This window comes from Cotesia glomerata, linkage group LG4, assembly GCF_020080835.1.
Source record: "Cotesia glomerata isolate CgM1 linkage group LG4, MPM_Cglom_v2.3, whole genome shotgun sequence".
Taxonomy (NCBI): Eukaryota; Metazoa; Arthropoda; class Insecta; order Hymenoptera; family Braconidae; genus Cotesia; species Cotesia glomerata.
In genome coordinates this window covers 6644252-6667922 of record NC_058161.1, presented here as the reverse complement: position 1 = coordinate 6667922, position 23671 = coordinate 6644252, and the positions used below count along the sequence as shown (strand labels likewise).

At 30.8% G+C, this 23671-nt stretch overlaps 2 protein-coding genes across 5 annotated transcripts; both read left to right on the top strand.

The window, feature by feature from the left end:
- Positions 1-49: 49 nt before the first annotated feature.
- LOC123263736 (autophagy-related protein 101) lies at positions 50-3255 on the top strand. 4 transcript variants are annotated; one of them, XM_044726700.1, is made up of 3 exons: positions 186-629; positions 810-1010; positions 1253-3255. In XM_044726700.1, exon 3 carries the CDS (start codon positions 1261-1263, stop codon positions 1915-1917), a length of 657 nt encoding a protein of 218 aa, XP_044582635.1. In that variant the 5' UTR covers positions 186-629; positions 810-1010; positions 1253-1260; the 3' UTR covers positions 1918-3255. The 4 variants fall into 4 exon arrangements, with proteins under 4 accessions (XP_044582637.1, XP_044582635.1, XP_044582633.1 ...); XM_044726702.1 differs by lacking the exons at positions 186-629; positions 810-1010 and adding an exon at positions 50-123; XM_044726698.1 differs by lacking the exon at positions 810-1010.
- A 1614-nt stretch (positions 3256-4869) lies between these two features.
- On the top strand, positions 4870-10992 carry LOC123263245 (prolactin-releasing peptide receptor-like). The gene is made up of 2 exons (XM_044725847.1): positions 4870-6297; positions 10716-10992. Exons 1-2 carry the CDS (start codon positions 5293-5295, stop codon positions 10962-10964), a joined length of 1254 nt encoding a protein of 417 aa, XP_044581782.1. The 5' UTR covers positions 4870-5292; the 3' UTR covers positions 10965-10992.
- The last annotated feature ends 12679 nt before the right edge of the window (positions 10993-23671 follow it).

Here is a 23671-nt window from a genome sequence, read left to right as displayed (position 1 = left end):
TAATAAGTAAAAAAAACTAAGTATAAAATTCAAAATGGCTGATGCGATGCGCGCTCAGCTGTTGTTTACCGACAAATGCGTGTCAAAGAAACTAAACGAAACATTGTAAAGCAGATTGGATTGGTGAGTAAGGTTCGAAGTTTTTTTTTGTTCACCATTTGTCGACAATTATTATTAGTTAACATTTAAAAACCAGTGTGTTCTATTGTTATAACAATAATACTCAAGATGATGAAATTTTGTAGTAATAATTTAAGTAATCCATTAAAAATAACTGTTAATTAATCCACAAAAGTATATAACACCGTAAGCCAACGAATAATAATAACCACAACAGTTCTAGAAATAATAATAATTACACCAATAATAAAAATAATCATAATAATAACAACAACAATAACAAAAGCTTCAACGTGAATGTGTGATCAGTAAAATAATAAAATAAAAGAGACAAATCGATGGGGAAAGCTATCAGAAGCAGGTCAGCGATGATATTCAATATTAAAGTAACGAGTAACTGACCTAACTTTTCTTCAAAACAATAAAAGGATCCAGAGGAACAACGCATGATATATTATTTTATGAAGCGTTAAGGTTAATGTTCTACGTGTGGCCAAAGGGACACTAAGGTCAGTTTTTTACATTCTTCAATACTCATTTATATTCATATTAATAATTCATACTCAATTGCTGTACATAAATACATTGACCATTAGTTGTTAATATTTTTGTAACTATTGGCTTGATATCTTTGTACTGGCTCTATTATTCATTTTTTATTCATTGACAGAGATAATTAATTTTTATAGACAGACATACTAAAATTAGTTTACATAAAACTAAATGATAATAGTTCATTGGTTTGAATACTCTAAAATGAAATAAATAAGATAAAATGACATAAAACATAAGACATGAGAGAATAAATTAATTAATCTTGTTAAGTCTAATCTCAGTGCTGTAAATGCATTTGACGACAAAAATGATGACGTAAACATTGTAAGAACAAGGTACTTGTTTAGAATTTAAGTTGAGATATATTGAGGTAAGTAGTATGTAATATATACAGGGGATGGAGCAATGAGTAAGCAAATTGAAGGCTTCTTACTTGTGTACACTCGTTTTTAATTTTTATTAGGTTAGGTTTATTTAATTAATTTTTATTTATTGCTGTAATTAATTATATATAATATTTAAATATAATTTTGATACCAATAAAATTAATAGATTATTTTTTATAATATAATTACAGGGTGCAGTATGAACGCAAGAACTCAGTTGTTTGAACTAAGCATGGAGGGTCGTCAAGTTGATGAAGCCGTTGCAAGTATATTTCACAGTGTGTTATTTCATCGTAGTCTTGGCAAATTCAAATATAAACAAGAAGGAAGTTATTCAGTAGGCACCCTTGGCTATCAAGATGTTGATTGTGATTTTATTGATTTTACTTATGTTTGTTGTTCTTCTGTGCATCTGGACCAAACATTAAAGAGAGAAATATCTGGTTTCTCCGAGGCGTTGAGATCAACAGATAGTCCTGGTTCTGGACAAATATCATTGGAATTTTTTCAAAAGAAAAAAAATCGTTGGCCTTTTCAACCGGAGTGTATACCATGGGAAGTATGGACTGTTAGATTAGAGCTTATTAAATTAGCGACCGAACACGAGAGACAAATATGTCGGGAAAAAGTTGGTGATTTATTGACAGATAAAATACTGTATATTACTGAAGTTATGAATCGTCATGATTATTTACCGAAAATGCCGAATCAAGCAGAGTTAGATCTCATTTTTGATACCTCATACCCAGATGTTCAGCCTTATTTATTTAAATTATCTTTTACAACTTCTGGTCCGCCGAGCACAACCATGGGTAATACTATGAAAAAACTCATCAAAGAAACTCTGGCTATTTAGTTATGTATGAATATAATTATTTATTATCATTCTTTTAAACTTAAAAACAATTCATTTTTATATTTCCATCTCATATTGACTTATATATCTTCTCAAAAATTTGTGTGCATCAATTAATTATTGATTTTAATAAATAATTAAATATCGTTAATATAACAATTTAACGATCTATTGATGAAACTGATTAGTACAAATAATATACAAATATATAACTTGCTTTATTGTACTTCTTTAAATTGCATAATATTCAGCAGGATTATTATAATTTTTTTTTTTAATTAAACAAATCATTATTTATATTATTGCTATTATTAGTTGTAATAGTATTTTGCATGTCGAATTATTGAATATTGATAGATCAACGGGTTGTGTATTATAAATAAAAATCTAAGGATATTGTAAGCAAAATAATGATAGATAAAATATCAGTGTAATAACTTTATTTCGTAAAATATTTGTCATAGGAAATATTTTGTTTAAATCTATAGCAAAGATAATTCTGGAAGTTGTATTGTATCCACTCAAGGATAAATGGAAAGTTTCAAGTATAAAGTTAAACTTTGAGTTAGAGAATAGAGAGATAAAAGCCACGAGAAATATATGTGTATAATATAATAGTATCTATATATGTACATACATACATATATATATATATATATATATATCTGATTTTAAATACAAATACTAATGTATAATATTACGTTTAATATATCACGAAAATATTTAATATCATAATTAACTATGAATGAAAATAATATAAATATAATATCGCGTGGATTATTATTAAAAGTCATAGTTATGTATTAAATATAATTTTTGTAGTTTATAGTGGTTGTTTTTATATATATATGTTTAAGCATATACACATGCTTAACGATAATTGGATTATAAATAACGTATTTTTTTTTATATTCACATAACGAAGTTATTTTATTAACAAGTTTGAATTATAAATTAAGATTTACTATTATTTATAGTAATAAATTATGCTAACTATTTTTGGCATCATTGATCATGTAAATAGCAAAACGTCTTATGGTTATAAAATTAAACCGGCTTGTATATTAAAAACGATTAATTATAATTATAATTATAATATATTAGTAGAAAATTGTTAATAAAATAAAAAAAAAATAATAATTCTAAATATTATTATTATGAAATTGAGTGCCCTTTTAATGCTGATCAAAATTGAATTTTTCATTGTTTAGCGTGTGGAAGAATGTATGATTTGTAAGTGAATAATACATATTAATGATGAAGTGATTCGAACTTGTGACATGGTTCAACGTCCTAGAATTTACAATCAATTAAATAATAAATATATTGATTGAAAATGAAAATTTTAATCAAATCGAATAATTATAAATATATGAATGATAATATTTAACAATTGTAAATTTTAAAATATTAATGACTAAGATTAAAATGCGGAATAGCGGTTTATTAAGAGTGTTCATCGGTTAATTGTAATGTACAGATAAATGATAAAATTTGAGAAAAGTTATTATTATACAAAAATAAATTAATTGTAGTGTTTATTAATTAAAGTAACGAGTGATAATAATTTTAATGTAACATTAACCGATGTAAGTGAATTAAGAATAATTAGTAAATGAAAATGATTAAAATAAATTTTTGAAGTTGATTATTTACATTCATGTTTAAATTTTTTTAAATGCTTACATTTTTTTTAATGAAAAAAACACTAAATGATTACTTTATGAACATTTTCGTTTATATTAATTCTTTTAAATATTTATTTCTATCATTAATTTCTGTTACAATAAAAAAAAAATTGTTTTACAGATACTTAATTTATTTTTTATTTTGGTGTTATTAAGTAAAACTGCTAGTTATTTAAACTATTTTTCTAGAAAAGTAGGAAAGTAGAATTAAAAGTAAAGGAAAAAATATTTAAACTCAACATAAACGTTACTAGATATTTATTTTCTTAATATTTACTAAGTTTAAAGCTTTGCAATAAACTTAAATTAAATCTTAAACATCGAATATTTGTATTTGTATAAAATACTAAAAATCGTGTTTACTTTATAGTATTTTAGTAGTAAGTAAAAAACTCACGTCTAAAGTTTTTAAATTAATGATAACATTTATTACTTAATTTATTTATTGATACTGAAAGAACATTATTAATAAATTGATCTATTTTGAGTTAATTGACAGTTAATCTTAAAAATGAATTTTGTTTTCGATTTCACACTCTTGCTGCGTTACTTATTTTGTTACGCTTGCGCGAAATGCCGCAAGCTCGTGAGCTTCGACGTCCAGAAATTTATAATACTTGTCTCAGTCGCGACCCGAAATCGACGCGATTCGCTCTTACATCCGACCTTTATAATCATTATAACGATCTCTATTTATTATCGAGATAGAAAAATTAACTAATATATTTTATTTAATAAAATCAAATAATATCAATTATTTAAATAGTAATACACTAATTAATTTTTAAAAAAATAACCATTTTGTGGTAAATCAGTGGCTGTAAATAATTTAATTAAAATAAAAAAAATATAAACAAATAAAACTAAGTGAACAAAAAATTAAAAACTAAGACACAATGGGATTGTTTTCTCTTGAAGTTTCCTTAATTCGAGTAACTTAATTTGCCTTCAAGTGGAAGTTTCTGTTTTCAAAGTTTATTTAGTAGAACAACTAAAACTAAAAGTAACTGAAAGCTAAAAGCAACATAAAATCTCGAGAGAAGAAAACAGATCGTAGGAAGTCAGTGAAAAGCGTAAAGGCAAGAGAAAGCTCACAACTTCAACAGGTGGGCGGTATTACGCGTGACTATCACATTCATGAGCTTTAAAAACTTACTCAAAGCCAGCCAAAAAATAAAAATAAACAAAAATAATATTTCATCGTTTAAAAATATATGTTGCCATTTTTTCGTTGTAAGTTTTTATAAATGTATTACACTTTTTTTCGAACATAAAAAAATAAAATAAATAAAAAACCGCGAAACTTTATGAAATAAAATATGTTGGTAGATTAAAAGTACGAAAAAGCTTTTTACAGCTAAAATTCTCGTTGCTCTTTATTGAAATCAAAGGAATCTGAGGGTGAAGAAAAAAGTAGCAATAAAAATAATAATCCAATCCTTTATTCTCTGTAATTTTGACAAAATGAGCTTAAGTATTATAACATCCAAAGGAATAGCAGAAGAATTAATAAACATGTATTTATTCAAATAACGGAGATTAAATATGCGCAACTCATCAATTTATAAAAGAGTATAAAACTCTGACTGTCGTATTTGTTTTTCTTTTATTTTTATTTTTATTATACAATTTTTACCTTCGAAACGAGCTGCTTAAAAATAAATCCGTCGGATTCAACAGCAAATGAATGAACCAACTCAAAATGAACATCACGCCGACCTTATTATTATTAAATTTAACAAACTTTCATAACAATAATAATTTTAATATATATAACAATATTTTATTAAACAATAGTGTTACACAATATGGTGAAGAATTTACAACGAGTTTGTATATAAAATTAATATTTTATTTTTTATATTCATTAATTTTCATTCTGGGAGTTTTCGGTAATATTTTAGTGTGTTATGTTGTAGCGCGCAATCAAGATATGCAAACAGTTACTAATTTATTTATTACAAATTTGGCAGTGAGTGACATATTACTGTGTATGTTAGCAGTACCATTAACACCGTTGTACACATTTTTGGGTGGTTGGGTGTTTGGTGAAAGTTTGTGCCATTTGTTACCCTATGCTCAAGGTGTAAGCATTTATATAAGTACATTGACTTTGACGAGTATTGCAATTGATAGATATTTAGTTATTATTTATCCTTTCCGACCGCGTATGCAAGTAATGACATGCAAAGGAATAATAATAATTATATGGATAGTAGCATTAGTACTCACTCTTCCGTATGGTATCTATATGGGCCTTGAAAAATATCAATATTGTGAAGAAAATTGGCCTACAGATAATTTTCGTCTGTTATTTAGCTCAATAACTTGTATTTTTCAATTTGTTATACCATTTTTCTTGATAGCTTTCTGCTATATTTGTGTGTCCATTAAACTAAATGATCGTGCTAAATCAAAACCAGGATTTAAAACAAGTAAACGTGAAGAAGCTGACAGAGAAAGAAAAAAACGCACTAACCGCATGTTAATAGCCATGGTGACTATTTTTGGTGTCTGCTGGATGCCGCTCAACATTAATAATATTTTGGATGATATTTACGATTTTTCATCACATTGGTCTTATTATTATTTGTGTTTCTTCATGGTTCACTGTATTGCGATGTCTAGTACATGTTACAATCCATTTCTTTACGCTTGGCTTAATGACAATTTCCGTAAGGAGTTTAAAAAGGTAAGAAATTGATACTCTTTAAAATATTGATTTTTTTTGTACATCCGATACTGTCATTCTAATACGTCGTATCCCACATTTAGAAAATTTTACAGTAGACGGTAAAAACAGTTTATTTTTAACATTGACTAGAAAATCGAGCGCGCATTGCGCGCTTCTGTCAAAATATTTACTATCAACAATTTAACTATTCAATAGGGTAGAAGTACCGTTTGTGGCCAGTGTACCTTTTTTGGCCACTTTATTTTTAAATTATTGTATACCTAAATATTTCTATAAGCGCAAGAGTTTATGAATTCAATTCGTATAAATCTACTAATTCATAAATTCTATAACAATTCTACTTGAATAGTTCAATTTTTTACAAATTAACTAAAATGTAAGTTGTTGGATTTGTTTGTATAAATAAAATAAAATGTCAAGTGGCCAAAAATGGTCCTAAGATTAATATATATCCGTTGCTATGGTAATCGTTGCTATAGTAATCGTTGCCATGGTAACTGTTGACAAAGTGGTCACCGTAGCAACGAAAAGCGACAACAATGAAAATGTCACATCAACTTCTTAATAAAGGATTAAATGGAATTCAACGGATGAAAATATTTATTTAAAAATAGTTATTAAACTATTTGAGCTTTAAATTTTTAATATGACTTGCATAATATTGTTTTGATTCTATTTTTCAAAAAAAAATCAATATGTCAAATTTTGTGGGATACGATGTATTAGAATGGCAGTATCGATATTCTTCTTGAAGATACACATATATATATATCCTACATTTTTACAAATATAAATAAATAATGCTGTGAAACGGGAAAGAATAGGAGTTACGGTAATTATTACGTGAAGCGTTCCACATTCACGTAACAGGATATTGGTAGGAAAGGATTGAGAAAGGAATGTATATATATACCATGTAACTTTACCTTATTTGAGAGTTGCAAAAAACAAAAAAAAATTTTTTTTTGAAATTCAAAAATTGATATTTAAAAAAAAAACACCCTTCTAAAAATTTCAGAATCTTTTAAGATGAGTACAATGTATTACACAAAAAAATTGAGCTAAAATTTTAACTTTGATCGTCATTTTTAACGATTTTCAAAAATTCAAAATTTGACAAATTTGGCATTTTTGAAAATTATTCTCCAAAATATTTTTTTTTCAATAACACTAAGTGTCCCCTTTTGAACAAACAAAAGGCCGTTCCTATATCTAATAGCGTTCGAGATATTACAATAACAAAATTGAAAAACTGAAAAAATTGCGAAATTTTGACTTTGCATATCTTTTGAAAAAAATTTTTTTACTGTTTTTCCTTTAGCAGAACTTCGTTTTATGATAAACAAAAACTTCTGACCAAAATTTGTCCAAATCGAAAGAGATCGATTCCAACTATTTGTCGATTTGACATGGAATGACCCAATTGCCAACTATTTCTTTAAATTTCGAAATTTAGTCATTTTTAAATGGCTGTAACTAGTCTTTTTGTAGCGATAATCATACTTTGTCTTACAGTTTTGTAAAGCTCAAAGACTCTACTTTAAGAATATAAAATCGTTTTTTGTAAAAAATTGCGTAAATTATGTGTAAATTCAATTTACAACAAAAAATAATTCTTCCGATGTTAATTAAATGGGAAACTAAAATAAAACTAGCGACCCCTTAGAGTTGAGCTATAGGGCTCATGTTTGGTGAGGATTTTTTTATATCAAATAGAAACATTTGAGAGTGTAAGAGTTAAAAAAAAAAATTAAAAAGTTTTTTTGAAGCACTCTAATATATATATATATATTAGGGTGGGCCAAAAAAAACTTTTAATTTTTTTTTTTTTTTTAGCTACTACGAAAATATCGTCCAAGATGACGAAAAAAAAATTCTGGTAAAGTTTTAGCCCTTAATATTAATATTAAGAGGTGACTCATTGTGATTTTTGATTTCCCATTTAAATAACATGAGAATTTTTATTGTTTTTTGATTGGATTTTTGATGCACTCGAACGAATAAATTTCTCGTAAAAATCAATACATATTCTTGTAGGAAATTTAACGATCTACAAAAAAAGTCTGATATGATTTTTTGTTAAGTTTACTCGTTTAAAAGTTATTCGAGGTTAAAGTCCAACCTCAAATAGTTGAGGATAACCTATACAATTTCTTATACTCTATCACAAAATAATGACTCAAAAACATAAAATATCTCAGTTTTCGTAACTCTTATCGAGTGTTTTTTAATGAAACAATCAAATTTTTACAAAATATCGATAATCGTAAGAAAAATCGATATTTTTATACCTAATTAAAAAAAATTAATAAGTGCTTTATTTGCACTTGACTATTAGGTAATGTAAAATATTAAAAATCATGTTTCAATAATTTTTTAACTGTAATAAAACTATTTATTTTATAACTTACCATTTTTTTATTCTAAAAATGAAACTAAATTTTTAACTTCCCGCTAAGAAAATTGAAAATTTTCAAAAATCGGGAAGTTACTGTTTTCACCCCGTTTTCCGAAAATCGAGTTTTCATCAGATCTTGACGTTTTGAGGTCCTAGGAAGCTTCCCTGACTATTCCCGCGATGTTGTCTGTATGTCTGTATGTATGGATGTGTGTGTGTGTGTGTGTATGTGTGTGTGTGTGTGTGTGTGTGTGTGTAAACCTCTCATAACTTTTGAACGGCTGGGCCGATTTAATTGCGGTTGGTGTCATTCAAAAGGGCTTGACCAAACTTAGATTTTGAATACAATTTGTACCAATTCAGACCAGTAGATTTTGAGAAATCGCAAAAAAACTAAAAAAAAAATTTTTTTCAAAAGTGGTTTCTTTGGAATAACTTTTAAACGGCTTTACCGATCAATTCAAAAAACTAATCAGCTCTTAACATCAAAAAACCACGTCGATCGCCACCAGTCCGGTCAAAATCGGTTAATTCGTTCGTGAGTTATCGTTGACGAAAGAAAACCGAAAAAAGTGTTTTTTTGGAATTACTCCGAAGTTTTTTGTTCTACCAATTTGAACTTGAAGATTCTTCATGAAGCTTAAAAAACTGCGTCGAATGCCACCAACCGCGTAATAATCGGTTCATTCATTCAAAAGTTATTGCGATTTGAAAATTCAAAAAATAGTGTTTTATCAAACTCCTATCAAACTTTTGAGCTTGAAGAGCTCAAAAGCATACAAAAGCTATTTTTTTGAGCTCGGAGAGCTCAAGACGTCATAAGTGTAATTTCAAGCCTTAGGTATAGAATTGGCGGGAAGTTGCAGGGATGGCCTTCAGGGTCAACCGTTTTCCTAATTTTTTTTTTTTACAATTGGGAAATTTTTGCAACTGTTCTTTATTTTTGGTCAGACATTTATTATACTCGTCTATTAATGCAACTACCCTCTCAGCTACACCATTGATAACGCTGAGACGTTTTAATGACGTTTTAATAATTCTCTTGATAGCTCTCATCCTGTGTCCAGAATTCAACATTTTTGTTCATGAAATCAGTAGGTAAATCAATAGCAGAAATAGGAGTTGCATTAATAGAAGAGTATATCAAATGTCTGACCAAAAATGAAGAACAGTTGCAAAATTTATTGCAAGTAGTTAAAAATCACAGGCAAAAATTTCCCAACTGTAACAAAAAAAATTTAGTTTCATTTTGGAATAAAAAAATGGCAAATTATAAAGTAAACAGTTTTATTACAATTGAAAAACTATTGAAACATGATTCTTAACATTTTACATCACCTAATAGTCAAGTGCAAATAAAGCACTTATTAATTTTTCAGGGAATGATTAATTTTTTCAAGTCATTACTCAGCTAAAGTACAGTTCCGAGTTAATTTTTTTTTAATTTAGTATAAAAATATCGATTTTTCTTACGATTATCGATATTTTGTAAAAATTTGATTGTTTCATCAAAAAACACTCGATAAGAGTTACGAAAACTGAGATATTTTATGTTTTTGAGTCATTATTTTGTGATAGAGTATAAGAAATTGTATAGGTTATCCTCAACTATTTGAGGTTGGACTTTAACCTCGAATAACTTTTAAACGAGTAAATTTAGCAAAAAATCATATCTCACCTTTTTTGTAGATCGTTAAATTTCCTACAAGAATATGTATTGATTTTTACGAGAAATTTATTCGTTCGAGTGCATCAAAAATCCAAACAAAAAACAATAAAAATTCTCATGTTATTTAAATGGGAAATTAAAAATCACAATGAGTCACCTCTTAATATTAATATTAAGGGCTAAAACTTTACCAGAATTTTTTTTTCGTCATCTTGGACGATATTTTTGTAGTAGCTAAAAAAAAAAAAAATTAAAAGTTTTTTTTGGCCCACCCTAATATATATATATAATTACAACTACCTAATGAACCACTCGTCTAATTAGCGGTATTGAATTTTGTCTACTTAGGTATTGCCCTGTATTTCAAGATTCTCAACAACAAATTTTATGTCTGGGACAACAGAACCTTACAGAAGTGAAAGACTCTGTAATGGCAACGACGCTATACAAGAGAATTTATTGAACAGTTTGGCATCTAAATTCAATCCTAATGTTACTGAAGAGAGTATACAACTTGAATCAAGACCAGCGTCACCATTTCAACCCAATGAACGTATTATCAATGAATTTACGGATGTTGAAGATGTACGTTTATAGAATTCTAAATTTATCATCCTAATTCCACGTAAGTTTCCAAGTGTTATTATTATTATTATTATTATTATTATTTGATTATTATTATTATTATTATTATTATTATTATTATTATTATTTTATTATTATTATTATTATTATTATTATTATTATTATTATTATTATTATTATTATTATTATTATTATTATTATTATTATTATTATTATTATTATTATTATTATTATTATTACTAAGGAAACAGTTCTACTGCCTCTCTCAATAAATTAAATTACATTACATTATTTTGAACAGTATTTTTTATCATCTTTTAGGTATCTTTTTCATTTTAAAAACAAAAAAAATGTAATAATAATGAAATGAAAAATGCATGGACATATGTGTGATGCATAAATACATATAAGTATTATCATATGTGTAGATATATGCATGAAAGTGGAAGTACGAAGGTGTATAAAAGTCAAGAGGCGTTGAAAAGTCGGAAGGTTGATATGAAGGATGCAATTTTTCTTAAGTCCATTGAACAACTCAAAAAGCTTGGAGTTTTATCACTATACATCATATATTATATACAACTCTATAAATACTACTACTACCCCTAAAAGAACTATAGAAGAAGATTCTTTTCATGTCTTTCTCTCACGTACCGTCAAAGTACATTGATGGACGTGCTTACTTATGTATGTAATATACATACCAATCACAAGATTAGATTTATCTTTACTTTTGTCTAATGCAGTTTCCAGAGGGAAAAAAATATACTTTATTTTTCAAGGCAAATGATAAGATAAATAAATTACTTTTAATGTCATATTTATAAGCATGTGTAAATGTGAATATTGATTCGTGATGCATCTAGATCTACAAGATATCGTAAATGTCCAAAGTCAATTCTATTTTTCAATTGGAACGTTAAATTTTAATGAGACAAGTCCTCTCTGTTATCGTTCTTAAAAATTCTTTTATTTTTATTTCCCTTGACTCGACCCTCTAGCTTGTTTCATGTGTCATGTATTAGGGGTGAAAAAAGTTCCAATATATATATATATATATATATTTTATATATATATGTTTTTTTTTTGACATCTAATAATCATTGTATAATTAGTGTAAAAGTTTAAAAAAGTTTGTTGTTTTATTTAATATTTTATTGGGCAGCGAGGGATGAAACAAGACGTTTTTTGCCGAGGGTGAGTGTTGATTGACCGACCAAACCAAGGGCTGAAATGACCCACAGTTTTAAATCGTATATTAACCTGTGACACATACTAAATTTTTTTATATCACTTGGATTGTATTGAACCTAAAGTTTTAGTGTTTGTAAATAGTTGAAACAAGATAATTTAGAGTGGAAGTAAATATTTAACTTGAAAACTTGGTTAGTTATTTTGAGGCTTACAATAAACAAACGTGACTTTGTTAGAACGGAAATGAAGTCAAAAATGAAAATGTCGTGAGCAGAAACAAATACATTTCTTCCCTAGAGACAAAACTCATTAGCTTCTGACCGCTAGTTCACATTACTCCGAAATTGTTTTGTTTCGAATGATTAAACAGACATTAATTAACATTTCGAGATGCATTGTAGATGATATTAAAATATTGCTAATTATGAATGAAAACCTGTATGATATGTCATAAAATCCTTCATATTATTAAAAGTAATTTTTTATGCGACATTAATAGTACTATAACAAGTAGAAAAAAAATCACAAAAATTAAAAAGCATTTTTTCAATTATTTTTTTAATCTAAAAGAATATCATTTATTTTTCAACACCTGAAATGTTTATTTAAGATCAAAATTATTAAGTCACTTAAAATGAATTTGAAAAAATTATTTATGCAGAGGGAAAACAGTTTGAAATTGTCAGTTGTTAAATTATTCAACACACAGACCAAATATTTGAAGTTTCCGTTATCTAAATTAAACTTTTTTATTTAAATTGGCCTTTTAATAAATTACTTCCCCTATGAAACAACAAAAAATTTTTTAAAAAACAAACCAACGTCGGTTTTTGCTTTATTTTTTTTTATTTAATAAATTTGCTTATGTGTACTTTTAGGCATTTGAATAATTTACTAAAAAAGATCATGTATCTAAAAAAACAGTATAATCTGACAGCATTTTTTTATACTTGTATAGTTTTTCTCCTGTAGTAGTTGATCTGGTAATAGAGCTTTAAACTGTACACCTTTCATTTCTCACTTATACATAGCACTCGTATAGAGTCATTTTCTCTCATGTTGAAAAGCTTACCAGGTAACATGGTAATATTTTAAAAGATATTTAATTCATAGAAAACTTCATAAATTGAAATTGAAATGATATCATTGTTAAATATATAACAAAAACCATAAATTTTTTAAATAAATCATTGTGAAGATAACAATAAGTGTTTAATCCTGAATTACGATGTAAACTGTAATTTTTTCTGTAATTTTCTTCCTCACAAGTGTGAAAGTTAAAATAATAATAAAAATATTAAAAACAATCACTACTATTAGTTTAAAAAGAAAAACATTTTTTTAGGAATTTATTATTCATGAGAAACAAAAATTCATTATCAAACAAACCAAAAACTCATCCAATACTTATGATTTTTTTGTCCGTGGGTAATTCGTTACGAAACCATATGAATAATTGATAAATAAACACTTTATTGATTGTACAGAATATAAAATTTAAACTCTATTATTACAAGAATAAAATTTTTTCTCTCATTTAAACTTTTTACTTATGTACAGTAGTAGCTAAATGAGAATCACAAAATGAAAAAGCCAATAATTGGTGTGAAAAATTATTATGTTGATAATTTAATTTTTAACCATGCACGAGTTTTGATAAATTTGTGTTTTTTATTCTTTCATTGCGTGACATGAATTTAAATTGAACGAGTTATTCAATCGTTCATTCATTCATTCATTCATTTGAATATAATAACAAATTTAAATGACAGATAACTTTATTATTCGATATTTTATTTAAATTTAGGTTTTTTATTTACAACTTTGCTTTAGTTTTATTATAAAATCTTTTTTTTTTAATCTATTATTTTATTGAAGAATTTAAGCACTATTAATTGAATAAACAATAGATGAAATATTATTAGGTTTTGAAAATATTATATTATTTAGCTTATTTTATCTTTACGCTTGTATGGTTCGACTAATTAACGATTAATATTATAGCGTTAATATCAATGGTTTCTATTTAACCGAGAATGATTAATATGTATCCACACTATATGAGAGTTTGAAACTAATTTTCTACATAGAGCTTATAATGTTGTGTTTAAATAAGCGCTCATAGATAATAACAAATATTATATGTATTACATAATTATTGAGAATATACGCACACTATATAAACATATAATATAGATTCTAAAATTTTACATGCACAACTTGACACAAATTAGTAGTTTAAACTTTCTCAGTTTCCAAGTTGTAATTAGACATCGTGTTTATAATTATCAATTATTTGGACTTTTGATTTTGAATAAAAATTTTCTTTAAAAATTCGGAGATACAAAAAAAATTTATTAGAAGCTTTTTTTTCGACGAAAATGAAATTTTCTTACAAAAAATGATTTATACAATTTCTTCCTATTGACAATGATGATCTCAAAATTTGAAAATAATATTTTTACAAGTAAAATTTAATGTGAAAAATTTTATTGAGAGGAAAAACATTGTCGGGGCTTACGAGTACCCAGAAGAATCCAGATAAATTCATGGGTGAATTTCAGTATCGATTTTCAAGACAGTGATGGTTAATGATGTTCAATTTTTTATAAACTAAAAATATTGGTTTAAAAATATATACGCGTACATATAAATATGTATATTAAGGCATATATATATATTTCGGTAGGCAATTTATTATAAAGTAGGTTCTTGACGTCTTGATAGACTGTTATTTATTCAGTGGTAGAAAAATAAAATCCTAGCTATACGATTAACTTGATCTATCAATGATAATCAATGATATATTGTAGAGGAAAAGGGGACACAGATGTGGTTTATACAGAAATAAAATGGAAAAAAAAAAAGTAAAATAAAGATGAGGGTAAAAGTTAGCTCAAAGGCAAAATATGGCTAAAATAGGTGCTTGTGAGTGGCAGTAGTTACTAAACTTTACGACACGCCTAGAAAGTAGTAAAACCTTAATGCTCACTGACATTCGCATTATCAGCAGACTCAATAAATCCGTATTCGTTAGATAGAAAAACGAATAAGTTTATATAATCCATATCAATTGGATTTTACTACTTTTGCTTGTTTTAATCTTTCCTTTCTCTTCATGTTCTTTGACATTTGATAGAAAAAAAAATAATATTTATAAACTTAACTTTAATTGAACAAAACAATTAGTGCGTTAGCAATTAGGCTTGACGCAAATATTGAGAACGCGTTAATTATTGAATTTGACAAAGACAGCAGTAAATGGACTTAATCAGATTGTGGATTTCATGTTAAATCCCTTTGTTCCAGCGATTATATGTTGTGTGTTGTGTACCAATATATGCAGTAGTGATCCCATGAAACTCACATCACGTAGTTGCTGGATTTGCTGGAATGGCGTATGGTTTAATTCTTTGTTGTAATTAAAAATTTTTTTATTTGATATCAAAGGAAATGCTATCAATTTCGTATTAATTACGGGTTATTTATAAATACTGAAGTAAATTTTTGGTAATTTATTACTCGAGCATTGTGATCCGAAAATATACAATTTCGGATGTAATTATTATTTAATAGTTACTAGCAATATGCAGACTTAATTGTATTACTGGGAATTGAGAATTATGATTGAAATAATTGGGTCGAAGATTGTTTTAAAATTTTGATTGCAATACAAATAATGAGGATACTTTTAAAATAAATGTTGGGAATTATATCGCAAACATAAAAACGATTATTAAAATTTTAATAAAAAATGCAACAGTACAAATTTGAGAGGCGAAGAAATTATTTTAAATTTCAAAAACTTAAAATTATAATTAATTAAATATTGTTTAAAAATCATTTGAAATAACTAAAAAGTATAAATTAAAGTCGAGACCTTTCAGATGGTATTTAGTTCAATTATAGAAACCTATTTTGTAATTTAGATACGCGCGTTACAAAATTTCTTTTATTATTTTAATTGGAAACATTATTATTTTTCGATTGATTAAAAAAGAATTTAATTAATTTTAAAAATACTCATTTGAAAATTTAATATTTAATAAAAAACTTTTATTTCGTTAAAAACTCATTTTTTATTTATTAGAATAACATTTTTTAAAAATAAAATTTTAAATCTAACTGGTGTGAATGTCAATCTCATATTAAAATTTTATTTAACAAATGAATGATACAATAAACTCTACAGAACTTTTTTTTTTTAAAAAATTTTTTGAAAAACATTGAAAACAATTTGTCAAAGAAAAATATCAACTCCGTCATTAAGAATTAAAATATACAATCAAAGTTATGTTTTTGCCTGATTTTTTTTTACCTGATTCCTTTTTTTTATAATTAATAAATTAAACTTCGTACTTTGTGTAATTTTTGCACTTAAAATTTTCACTCAGGTTTATTTGCATCTTTTTAACCATCACTATAAACATTATCATTTTTTCCTAATTTAAAACAAAATGAAAAGTATTTTATATCTATTTTTTGATACTTTAAAATATTGTTTAGTTTTTTTTCAACTCAAAATAAAAGGTATAAGTTCAGTGATTTGTTTCTTCATTTAAATCAGTTTTTAAAACCGTTCTTAACTTCCCGCTAAGAAAATTGAAAATTTTCAAAAATCGGGAAGTTATTGGTTTTACCCCGTTTTTCGAAAATCGAGTTTTCATCAGATCTCGACGTTTTGAGGTCCTAGGAAGCTTTCCTGACTATTCCCGCGAGGGTGTCACTATGTCTGTATGTATGTACGTATGTACGTATGTGTGTGTGTGTGTGTGTGTGTGTGTTTTTTTTTGTTTTAAGGGGGGGGGGGTAATCCTTTTTACGGATTCTAGGCATAGTTGTTTGGCCTGGATATGTGGCGACTCGACGCAGTGTCATACTAAAACTCGACGCTAGCGCCCCTACCCACTAAACCCTAAACCCCTTTTCCTTTTTCCCCTAATCCCTCATGGAAACCGCCGTTAGGCATTACTTCGTGAGGGGAGGATCTAGCTACTGCTCTTTCTTCTGGTAGCTAAGGTGTTATTTTACCTTTCTTCTAGTCGTTGTCATTGGCTCTTCTTCTTTCGATGGAACGCAAGTCTATGAAGACTTCTGTTGCAAATGTGCTGATGGCGTTCCAGGAGGCTCTTGATGACAACATTGCTTCTACTATTGTCTCTGGTTGGATTTTCTTCTTTAGGATCATCTCCAGCTCATTTCGCTGTGGGTAAAATCGTTGGCACTCAAAGAAAACGTGCTCCGCGTCTTCATTGATTCCTGGGCAGGACGGGCACTCCGGTGAATCATCATGCTTGAAGCAGTGAAGATACGTCCGAAAACATCCATGTCCTGACAACAACTGCGTCAGATAGTAATTGACCTCGCCATGACTTCGGTTTAGCCAAACGTCGATCTTCGGTATGAGACGGAGTGTCCATCTCCCTGTTGTCGCGGCGTCCCACTGCGATTGCCATCGTGCGATGCTGTTCTGCCGTTCTTTAGCTCTGAGTTCCTCGGCACTTAGTGTAGTTGTCCTCTTTCGTTGGTAAAGGTTCCGTCTTTCCTCAGCTAGGACTCTGAGCGGCAAAGTTCCGGAAATGACACACACTGCTTCCTCGGTGGCTTTTTCCCTTTAGGAAGTAGTACCAGCCGTTGTTGTTTCCACTTCCGAGGAAAAATCCCTTCCTTCAAGCAGATGTTGTAGACGTCGAGGAATAACGCTGGCGCTGCTTTAATAGATGTTTTCAGGGCAATATTAGGGATTCCGTCCAATCCCGGTGCTTTATTATTCCCGACGCGGTTACAAGCTTCCATCAGTTCTTCTTTCGTGACAGGTGGAATATCATTCAGTTCGTCCTGTGTCAACAGATAGTTGAAAACGCGCTGTCGTGGAAACAGCGCAGTCACGATCTTCTGTAAGAGTTGAGGACACGTAGGAGACGGCATTGGCTGATATTTCAGGTGTGCCATGACTACCTTGTAAGGTCTACCCCACAAGTCTTTGTCCACCTCGTTGATTAGCTCTTTCCAGCAGTTCTTCTTGCTATCCTTGATGGCTTTGTTTAAATGTCGACGAGCTTTCTTGTATTCTGCGACTAGTTCCGCTGAGTCAGGCCGCCGATAACCACGCTGAGATATTCTTCTTTTCTTGAGACACTCTTTCCGTAGGAAGCTGATGTGTTCGTTCCACCAGTGCACCGAAGGTCTTTGGTTCATGCCCCGTTTACGGGGCATGCAGGTATCGCAAGCCTGGGTCACTCTCTTCATCAAGTCCTTAGTCATTTCTTCTGCAGATCCAGTAGTAAGCGGTTCACTATTTAGGGCAGCTGCTAGAGCACCTGGGTCAAAGGATTTCACCTTCCACCCAACGATGTCAAGTTTCTTAGCCGGTCTTCTAGGATTCTGGTCCTTTGATACTTCCCAGAGAATCGCATTGTGATCGCTGGCCGTGTAGATCTCCATTACCTTCCAGTCGTAGTTTCCTCTGATAAGGCTGCTGCTGACATAAGTAAGATCCACAATATAACTTGCGTCTCCTTTAGTGTACGTCGGCGCATCGCCGCTGTTTAACAATACTACATCTAACGTAGAAAAAGCTTCCAGTAGTTCTTTACCTCGAGCGTTGGTGTGTTTGCTGCCCCATTCCACTGCCCAGGCGTTGAAGTCTCCAGCTATTGCCACTGGGTAGTACTGCTTCGCGTCCTCCGTCAGTCGATCCAGAAAGTCCATGAATTCAACAATAGTGAGGCTAGGTGGTGCGTAGCAGCTGTAAAAGCGGATGCCATCTACCGATGCTGCTACAAAGCCGGCGCTGCCATTGTTAACGACACTCTGGAAGGGGAGCATGCGACAGGACCATATGACAGCTTCTGTGGTGCAGTCAGTTTCCCATGGTTGGCCGCCGAGGTGTTTATACGGTTCCGATATAAGCACAAGGTCAAGCTTCTGTTCACGTACTGTCTGCATGAGCAAATCATGTGCCGCCTCACAGTGGTTGATGTTTAGTTGCAGTATTCTCATTTTCGTTTATCAGTTATCTTCTTGAGTGCCTCTTGGTATACTGGGCATCTGCTTGTGCCGACATGATGGGCGTTATTCTCTGTACCGGGTTGATCCGCACACATTGCGCATTTAGCAGGCTTATTACATTTGGCGATTTTGTGTCCCTCTTCTCCACATTTAGTGCAAAGTTTGGAGCGGTCGACTTCACTTGTGCACTGAACCGCACAGTGTCCAAAATGCCAGCATTTATAACATCGGACTGGTCTTAGTACTGTTCTAATACGACAATTGGTCCAGCCGATCCTAATCTTGCCATGTTCTCCTACCACTTTCTGCGCTACCGTTGCTGCTAGAGTCACCGACGCAATTTGTGTTCTGCTACGTAAGACCTTACGAATTTTAATGGCCTCTACTGTTATACCACAATCGTTTCCAGCTGCCTCTTGTAAAGCTGTTAGAATACCATCTTTAGTTGTAGTATCGTCAATATCGCGAATTTCCAGGTCTTCTTCAGGTCCTGTACTAATGACATTTGCGTCCTCCTTAAGTATTCCCGCGATAGTCTTCTGCAGGTCTTTACCTCTATCACTACTGCCTTTCGACAGCGTGATGAGAATGTTCCCTGTCGCGGTCCTGCGTATCTTCTCGACTGTGTTGCGGACCTGATCCGGGCGAACGTCCGCCTTGATCCGTGTAAGTATTTCAGAATACTTATTTTTGTTCGCTGGACGGATAATAAGTGCCTCCGGTCTCATTGCTGTTTTTCTTGGCTTCTGGTTCGGCTTCGGTGGAGGCACCAGAGGTTTTTCTGGGGGCAGTTTCCTGCGCTCCTTCTTCTTGTCCTTTCTGGACTGCACTTTTTCCCAGCCTGGCTTCTTGTTCTGTTCACCAGAGTTTTGTGGAAGATCCTTAACCACTTCCTGCTTCTTGATGGGATGACCAGGTCCAAGGTCTTTCAGCTTCTTGGGAGTATGAAAAGCTCCGTCTTCGGGAGAACGAATTTTTCTTTTCAACTTCCTCAGGTTGCGGCCGTCTTGGTCAAAGGATTCAGTCTGCCGTTGTGATAGTTTCACTTCTTCTTCAGCGACTGATTCTCCGTCACCTTCGGCTCCAGTGTTCATCGCTTCTTCAACAACCACTTGACTGTTTCTCTCCGATGTAGCACAAGGGGTGCGGTGTAATGATGAGCGCCATTCTTCGTCCAGTTTTTTGAAACGTTGAAGTGCGTTCGCTACACTAGTCGTCTTGTTTTTTATCTCCTTGTGGATGTTGACCTTTGACTGAACGAAAACATTTAACTCGCTGGTCAGTTTCTCTAGGCGTTCCAACGCTTGTGACCGCTTCATTTCAGCGCTCGTTTCAATCGCTGCTTCTTGGGCATGTAGCCCGTTTCCACTCTTGTTTGTTTCCTGTGAGTTACTCATACTTTTTTGATTTACCAGCGCATCGTACGGAGTGGAGCGGATTGTCATAACTAGGAACGGGTGTACCCTCGGAGATAGTACTCCTACCCCAGTTCCCTGAGGCCTAGCCGACACTTAGCCAGTCCCGGAATACACGGACGGACTAGACTCGCTCGGAGCGGTGAAGATTCTGATCTCTAACACTCACTGCGTACTTCCTGATCAAAGCTCGAAGTGGCTGGCTCCTGATCCACTGCTGCAACTTTCACCTCGGCAGAGCAAGCTCACATCAGCCGTGGCCTGCATCGTCGGAAACTACGATACAGGTTCCGGACACTCCCAGTGAGTTACAGCAGGAACCAATCGTCTTGCTAGGTCAGTTAGTGTGACCAACCCATTAAAGGGGAGTTTTGTCCACGGGAGCTTATTTTGTTTGGTTATTTTGCTTGGCTCCTACCCGCTGTACCTCATCAACTAAGAGATTAAGTGTCATCCAAGGACAGCGAGCGTTCTCCCATCCGCTCGGGGAGACGCGCCCGGTAGCAGTATCTCTTCTGCCCCGAGAGTATCTCTTCTGCCCCGAGAAAATTGAAAATTTTCAAAAATCGGGAAGTTACTGTTTTCACCCCGTTTTCCGAAAATCGAGTTTTCATCAGATCTTGACGTTTTGAGGTCCTAGGAAGCTTCCCTGACTATTCCCGCGATGGTGTCTGTATGTCTGTATGTATGGATGTGTGTGTGGGTGTGTGTGTGTGTGTGAAAGTATGTGAACCGCTTATAACTTTTGAACGGCTTGACCGATTTCATCGCGGTTGGTGCCATTCGAAAGGGCTTGACCAAACTTAGATTTTGAAAACTATTTGGACCGATTCAGATCAATAGATTTTGAGAAATCTTCAAAAAACTGAAAAAAAAATTTTTTTCAAATGTGGTTTTTTTGGAATAACTTTTAAACGGCTTAATAGTTCAATTCCAAAAACTAATCAGCTCTTAACCTCAAAAAACCACGTCGATCGCCACCAGTCCGGTCAAAATCGGTTGATTCGTTCGAGAGATATCGTGAACGAAAGAAAACCGAAAAAAATGTTATTTCGGAATAACTCCAAAATTCCTAGCGCGATCAATTCAAAATTTAAAATTCTTTGTGAGGCTTGAAAAACTGCGTCAAATGCTGCCAACCGCGTGAAAATCGGTTTATTCATTCAAAAGTTATTGCGGTTTAAAAATTCAAAAAATAGTGTCATCAAATCCCTATCAGACTTTTGAGCTCGATGAGCTCAAAAGCATAGGAAAACAATCTCTTTGAGCTTGGAGAGTTCAAAATAACCCATAAATTGTATTTTTGAGCTCGAAGAGCTCAAAAACGCCATTGGTGCAATTTTAAGCGCCTAAGTATGGAATTAGCGGGAAGTTGCAGGGATGGCCTTCAGGGTCAACCGTTTTCCTAATTTTTTTTGCTCTAAAAATTAATTAATTCAGACCATTGTTGTAAATTTGAATTAATAGAATAAAACTTTAAAAAATAATATAATATAGCAAAAGGATATTCCGGTAAATAAATTATATAGCATCGTTTATCGGAATTTAAAGCAGTGTAAAATTGCACTATTGTCAGAGATGTCTGCCAAAATAAAAACTAACAACAAATACTAAAAAATAATAATAATGAAAAGGTCGGAATAGTTGTAAAAGTTTTTTCGACAATAATATTAAACAATTTGAATTTTGATCGTAGTTTCAGGAAAAATCAAGCATACATCATCGGATTATTTAAAATTTTGCTAGTCTATTTTAATTTGTTATTTGCATTCATGCAAATGATTCGTTTCATCGTAATCCCTGCCATTAAAACTTTGGAAAGAAGGAACAAAGCTCTTTTCACCAAGCAAGAAAACAACAAGAATAAAAAGTTTTGAATTATTTATCAAAGTTAAAAGCTAATGTAAAAAGATTTTTCGTTTAATAAAGAAAATGATTAGTAACAAAAGAATGAATAAAAAGTAGAAGCACAAACAACTAAAAAATGAATAAGAAAATAATGTTAAAAGCTAATCATTAAACTTGCAAATGTTAAAAAATTAGAATTTTCTACTTATCATTACCATGAAATTAGTTAGAGGTGAAACGTGTCTTAAACTCTTACCATTAGATAAAAGGAAGAATCGATTGAATAAAAAGGTTCGTTGCGTTTTTCAGATGTCGTTATAGGAAAATTTTTTTTTCTCAAGAGAAAATGAGAGAAAAAGAAAAAAAAAATAACTATTTCTCATTTGTAAAATCACCGCAACTTCTATTCAGCCAGCAATCGAAAACTATTTCAGCTCAAGTTCATTAGTAGTCCCGAGACAATTAATTACAATTACAGCCAAATATTTTTATTGTCTGTGTAATTAAAGCAAAATGAGAATGTAGATGAAAAGTTTAACAGCTAAGGAATCTCGAATTTTTTATTTTAAGTATAAAAGGTTATTGCCACTCCAAATATACATACCATGTGACTTATTTTATGATGAAAGTAATCAAATAAATTAAAAATTCAAATAAAAGTTTATTCCGTAACATTTAAATAATTTCTCTGCCCTCCGGCCGGAAAGTGGCAACTTTCTGGCCGCTGCGCTAAACAAAGTTGCCACATTCCGGCTACGTCGAGCAGAAAAATAGTACCCACACCTTGGCCAGTAAAAAGTAAAGCCTCAGATCACATGTTTGTCAACCTCGGCTTCGCCTCGGCCAACAATTACATGTGATCTGAGACTTTTCTTATTTTACTGGCCTAGGCATGTAATATACTATTTAACCAACATTTTTTCTAACTTTAAGAGTTCGTTGTTCTTCTCGTAAAAAAGATCAAATTGTAAAAAATATCATAGCTGAGCACAGCAGTAAAAATTTTCAAATAAAAACTGGAATAAATTGATTAAAAAGTGTATTAAACTTATTGATTGGTTTTTGGTCATTGTGAGGGAGTGTTTTTTGTATCATTTAAAGTTAGGTACGATACACATGGCTTATAAGTATATTATACGATTTAGCATCACCAAATCAATAGCTTTTTTTTATGACGGGGGTGTAAAACATATAGTCGCGTTTAAATCATACAAGGATATTGAAATTTCAATGAAGAAAAAAGAAAATAAA

Bases quoted from the DNA above. Each gene is read 5' to 3' on its own strand.
- LOC123263736 (XM_044726702.1), top strand. From the start codon at position 1,261: ATGAACGCAAGAACTCAGTTGTTTGAACTAAGCATGGAGGGTCGTCAA.
- LOC123263245 (XM_044725847.1), top strand. From the start codon at position 5,293: ATGAACCAACTCAAAATGAACATCACGCCGACCTTATTATTATTAAAT. The intron at 6,298-10,715 runs GTAAGAAATTGA...TTGTCTACTTAG, and splicing joins TCCGTAAGGAGTTTAAAAAG to GTATTGCCCTGTATTTCAAG.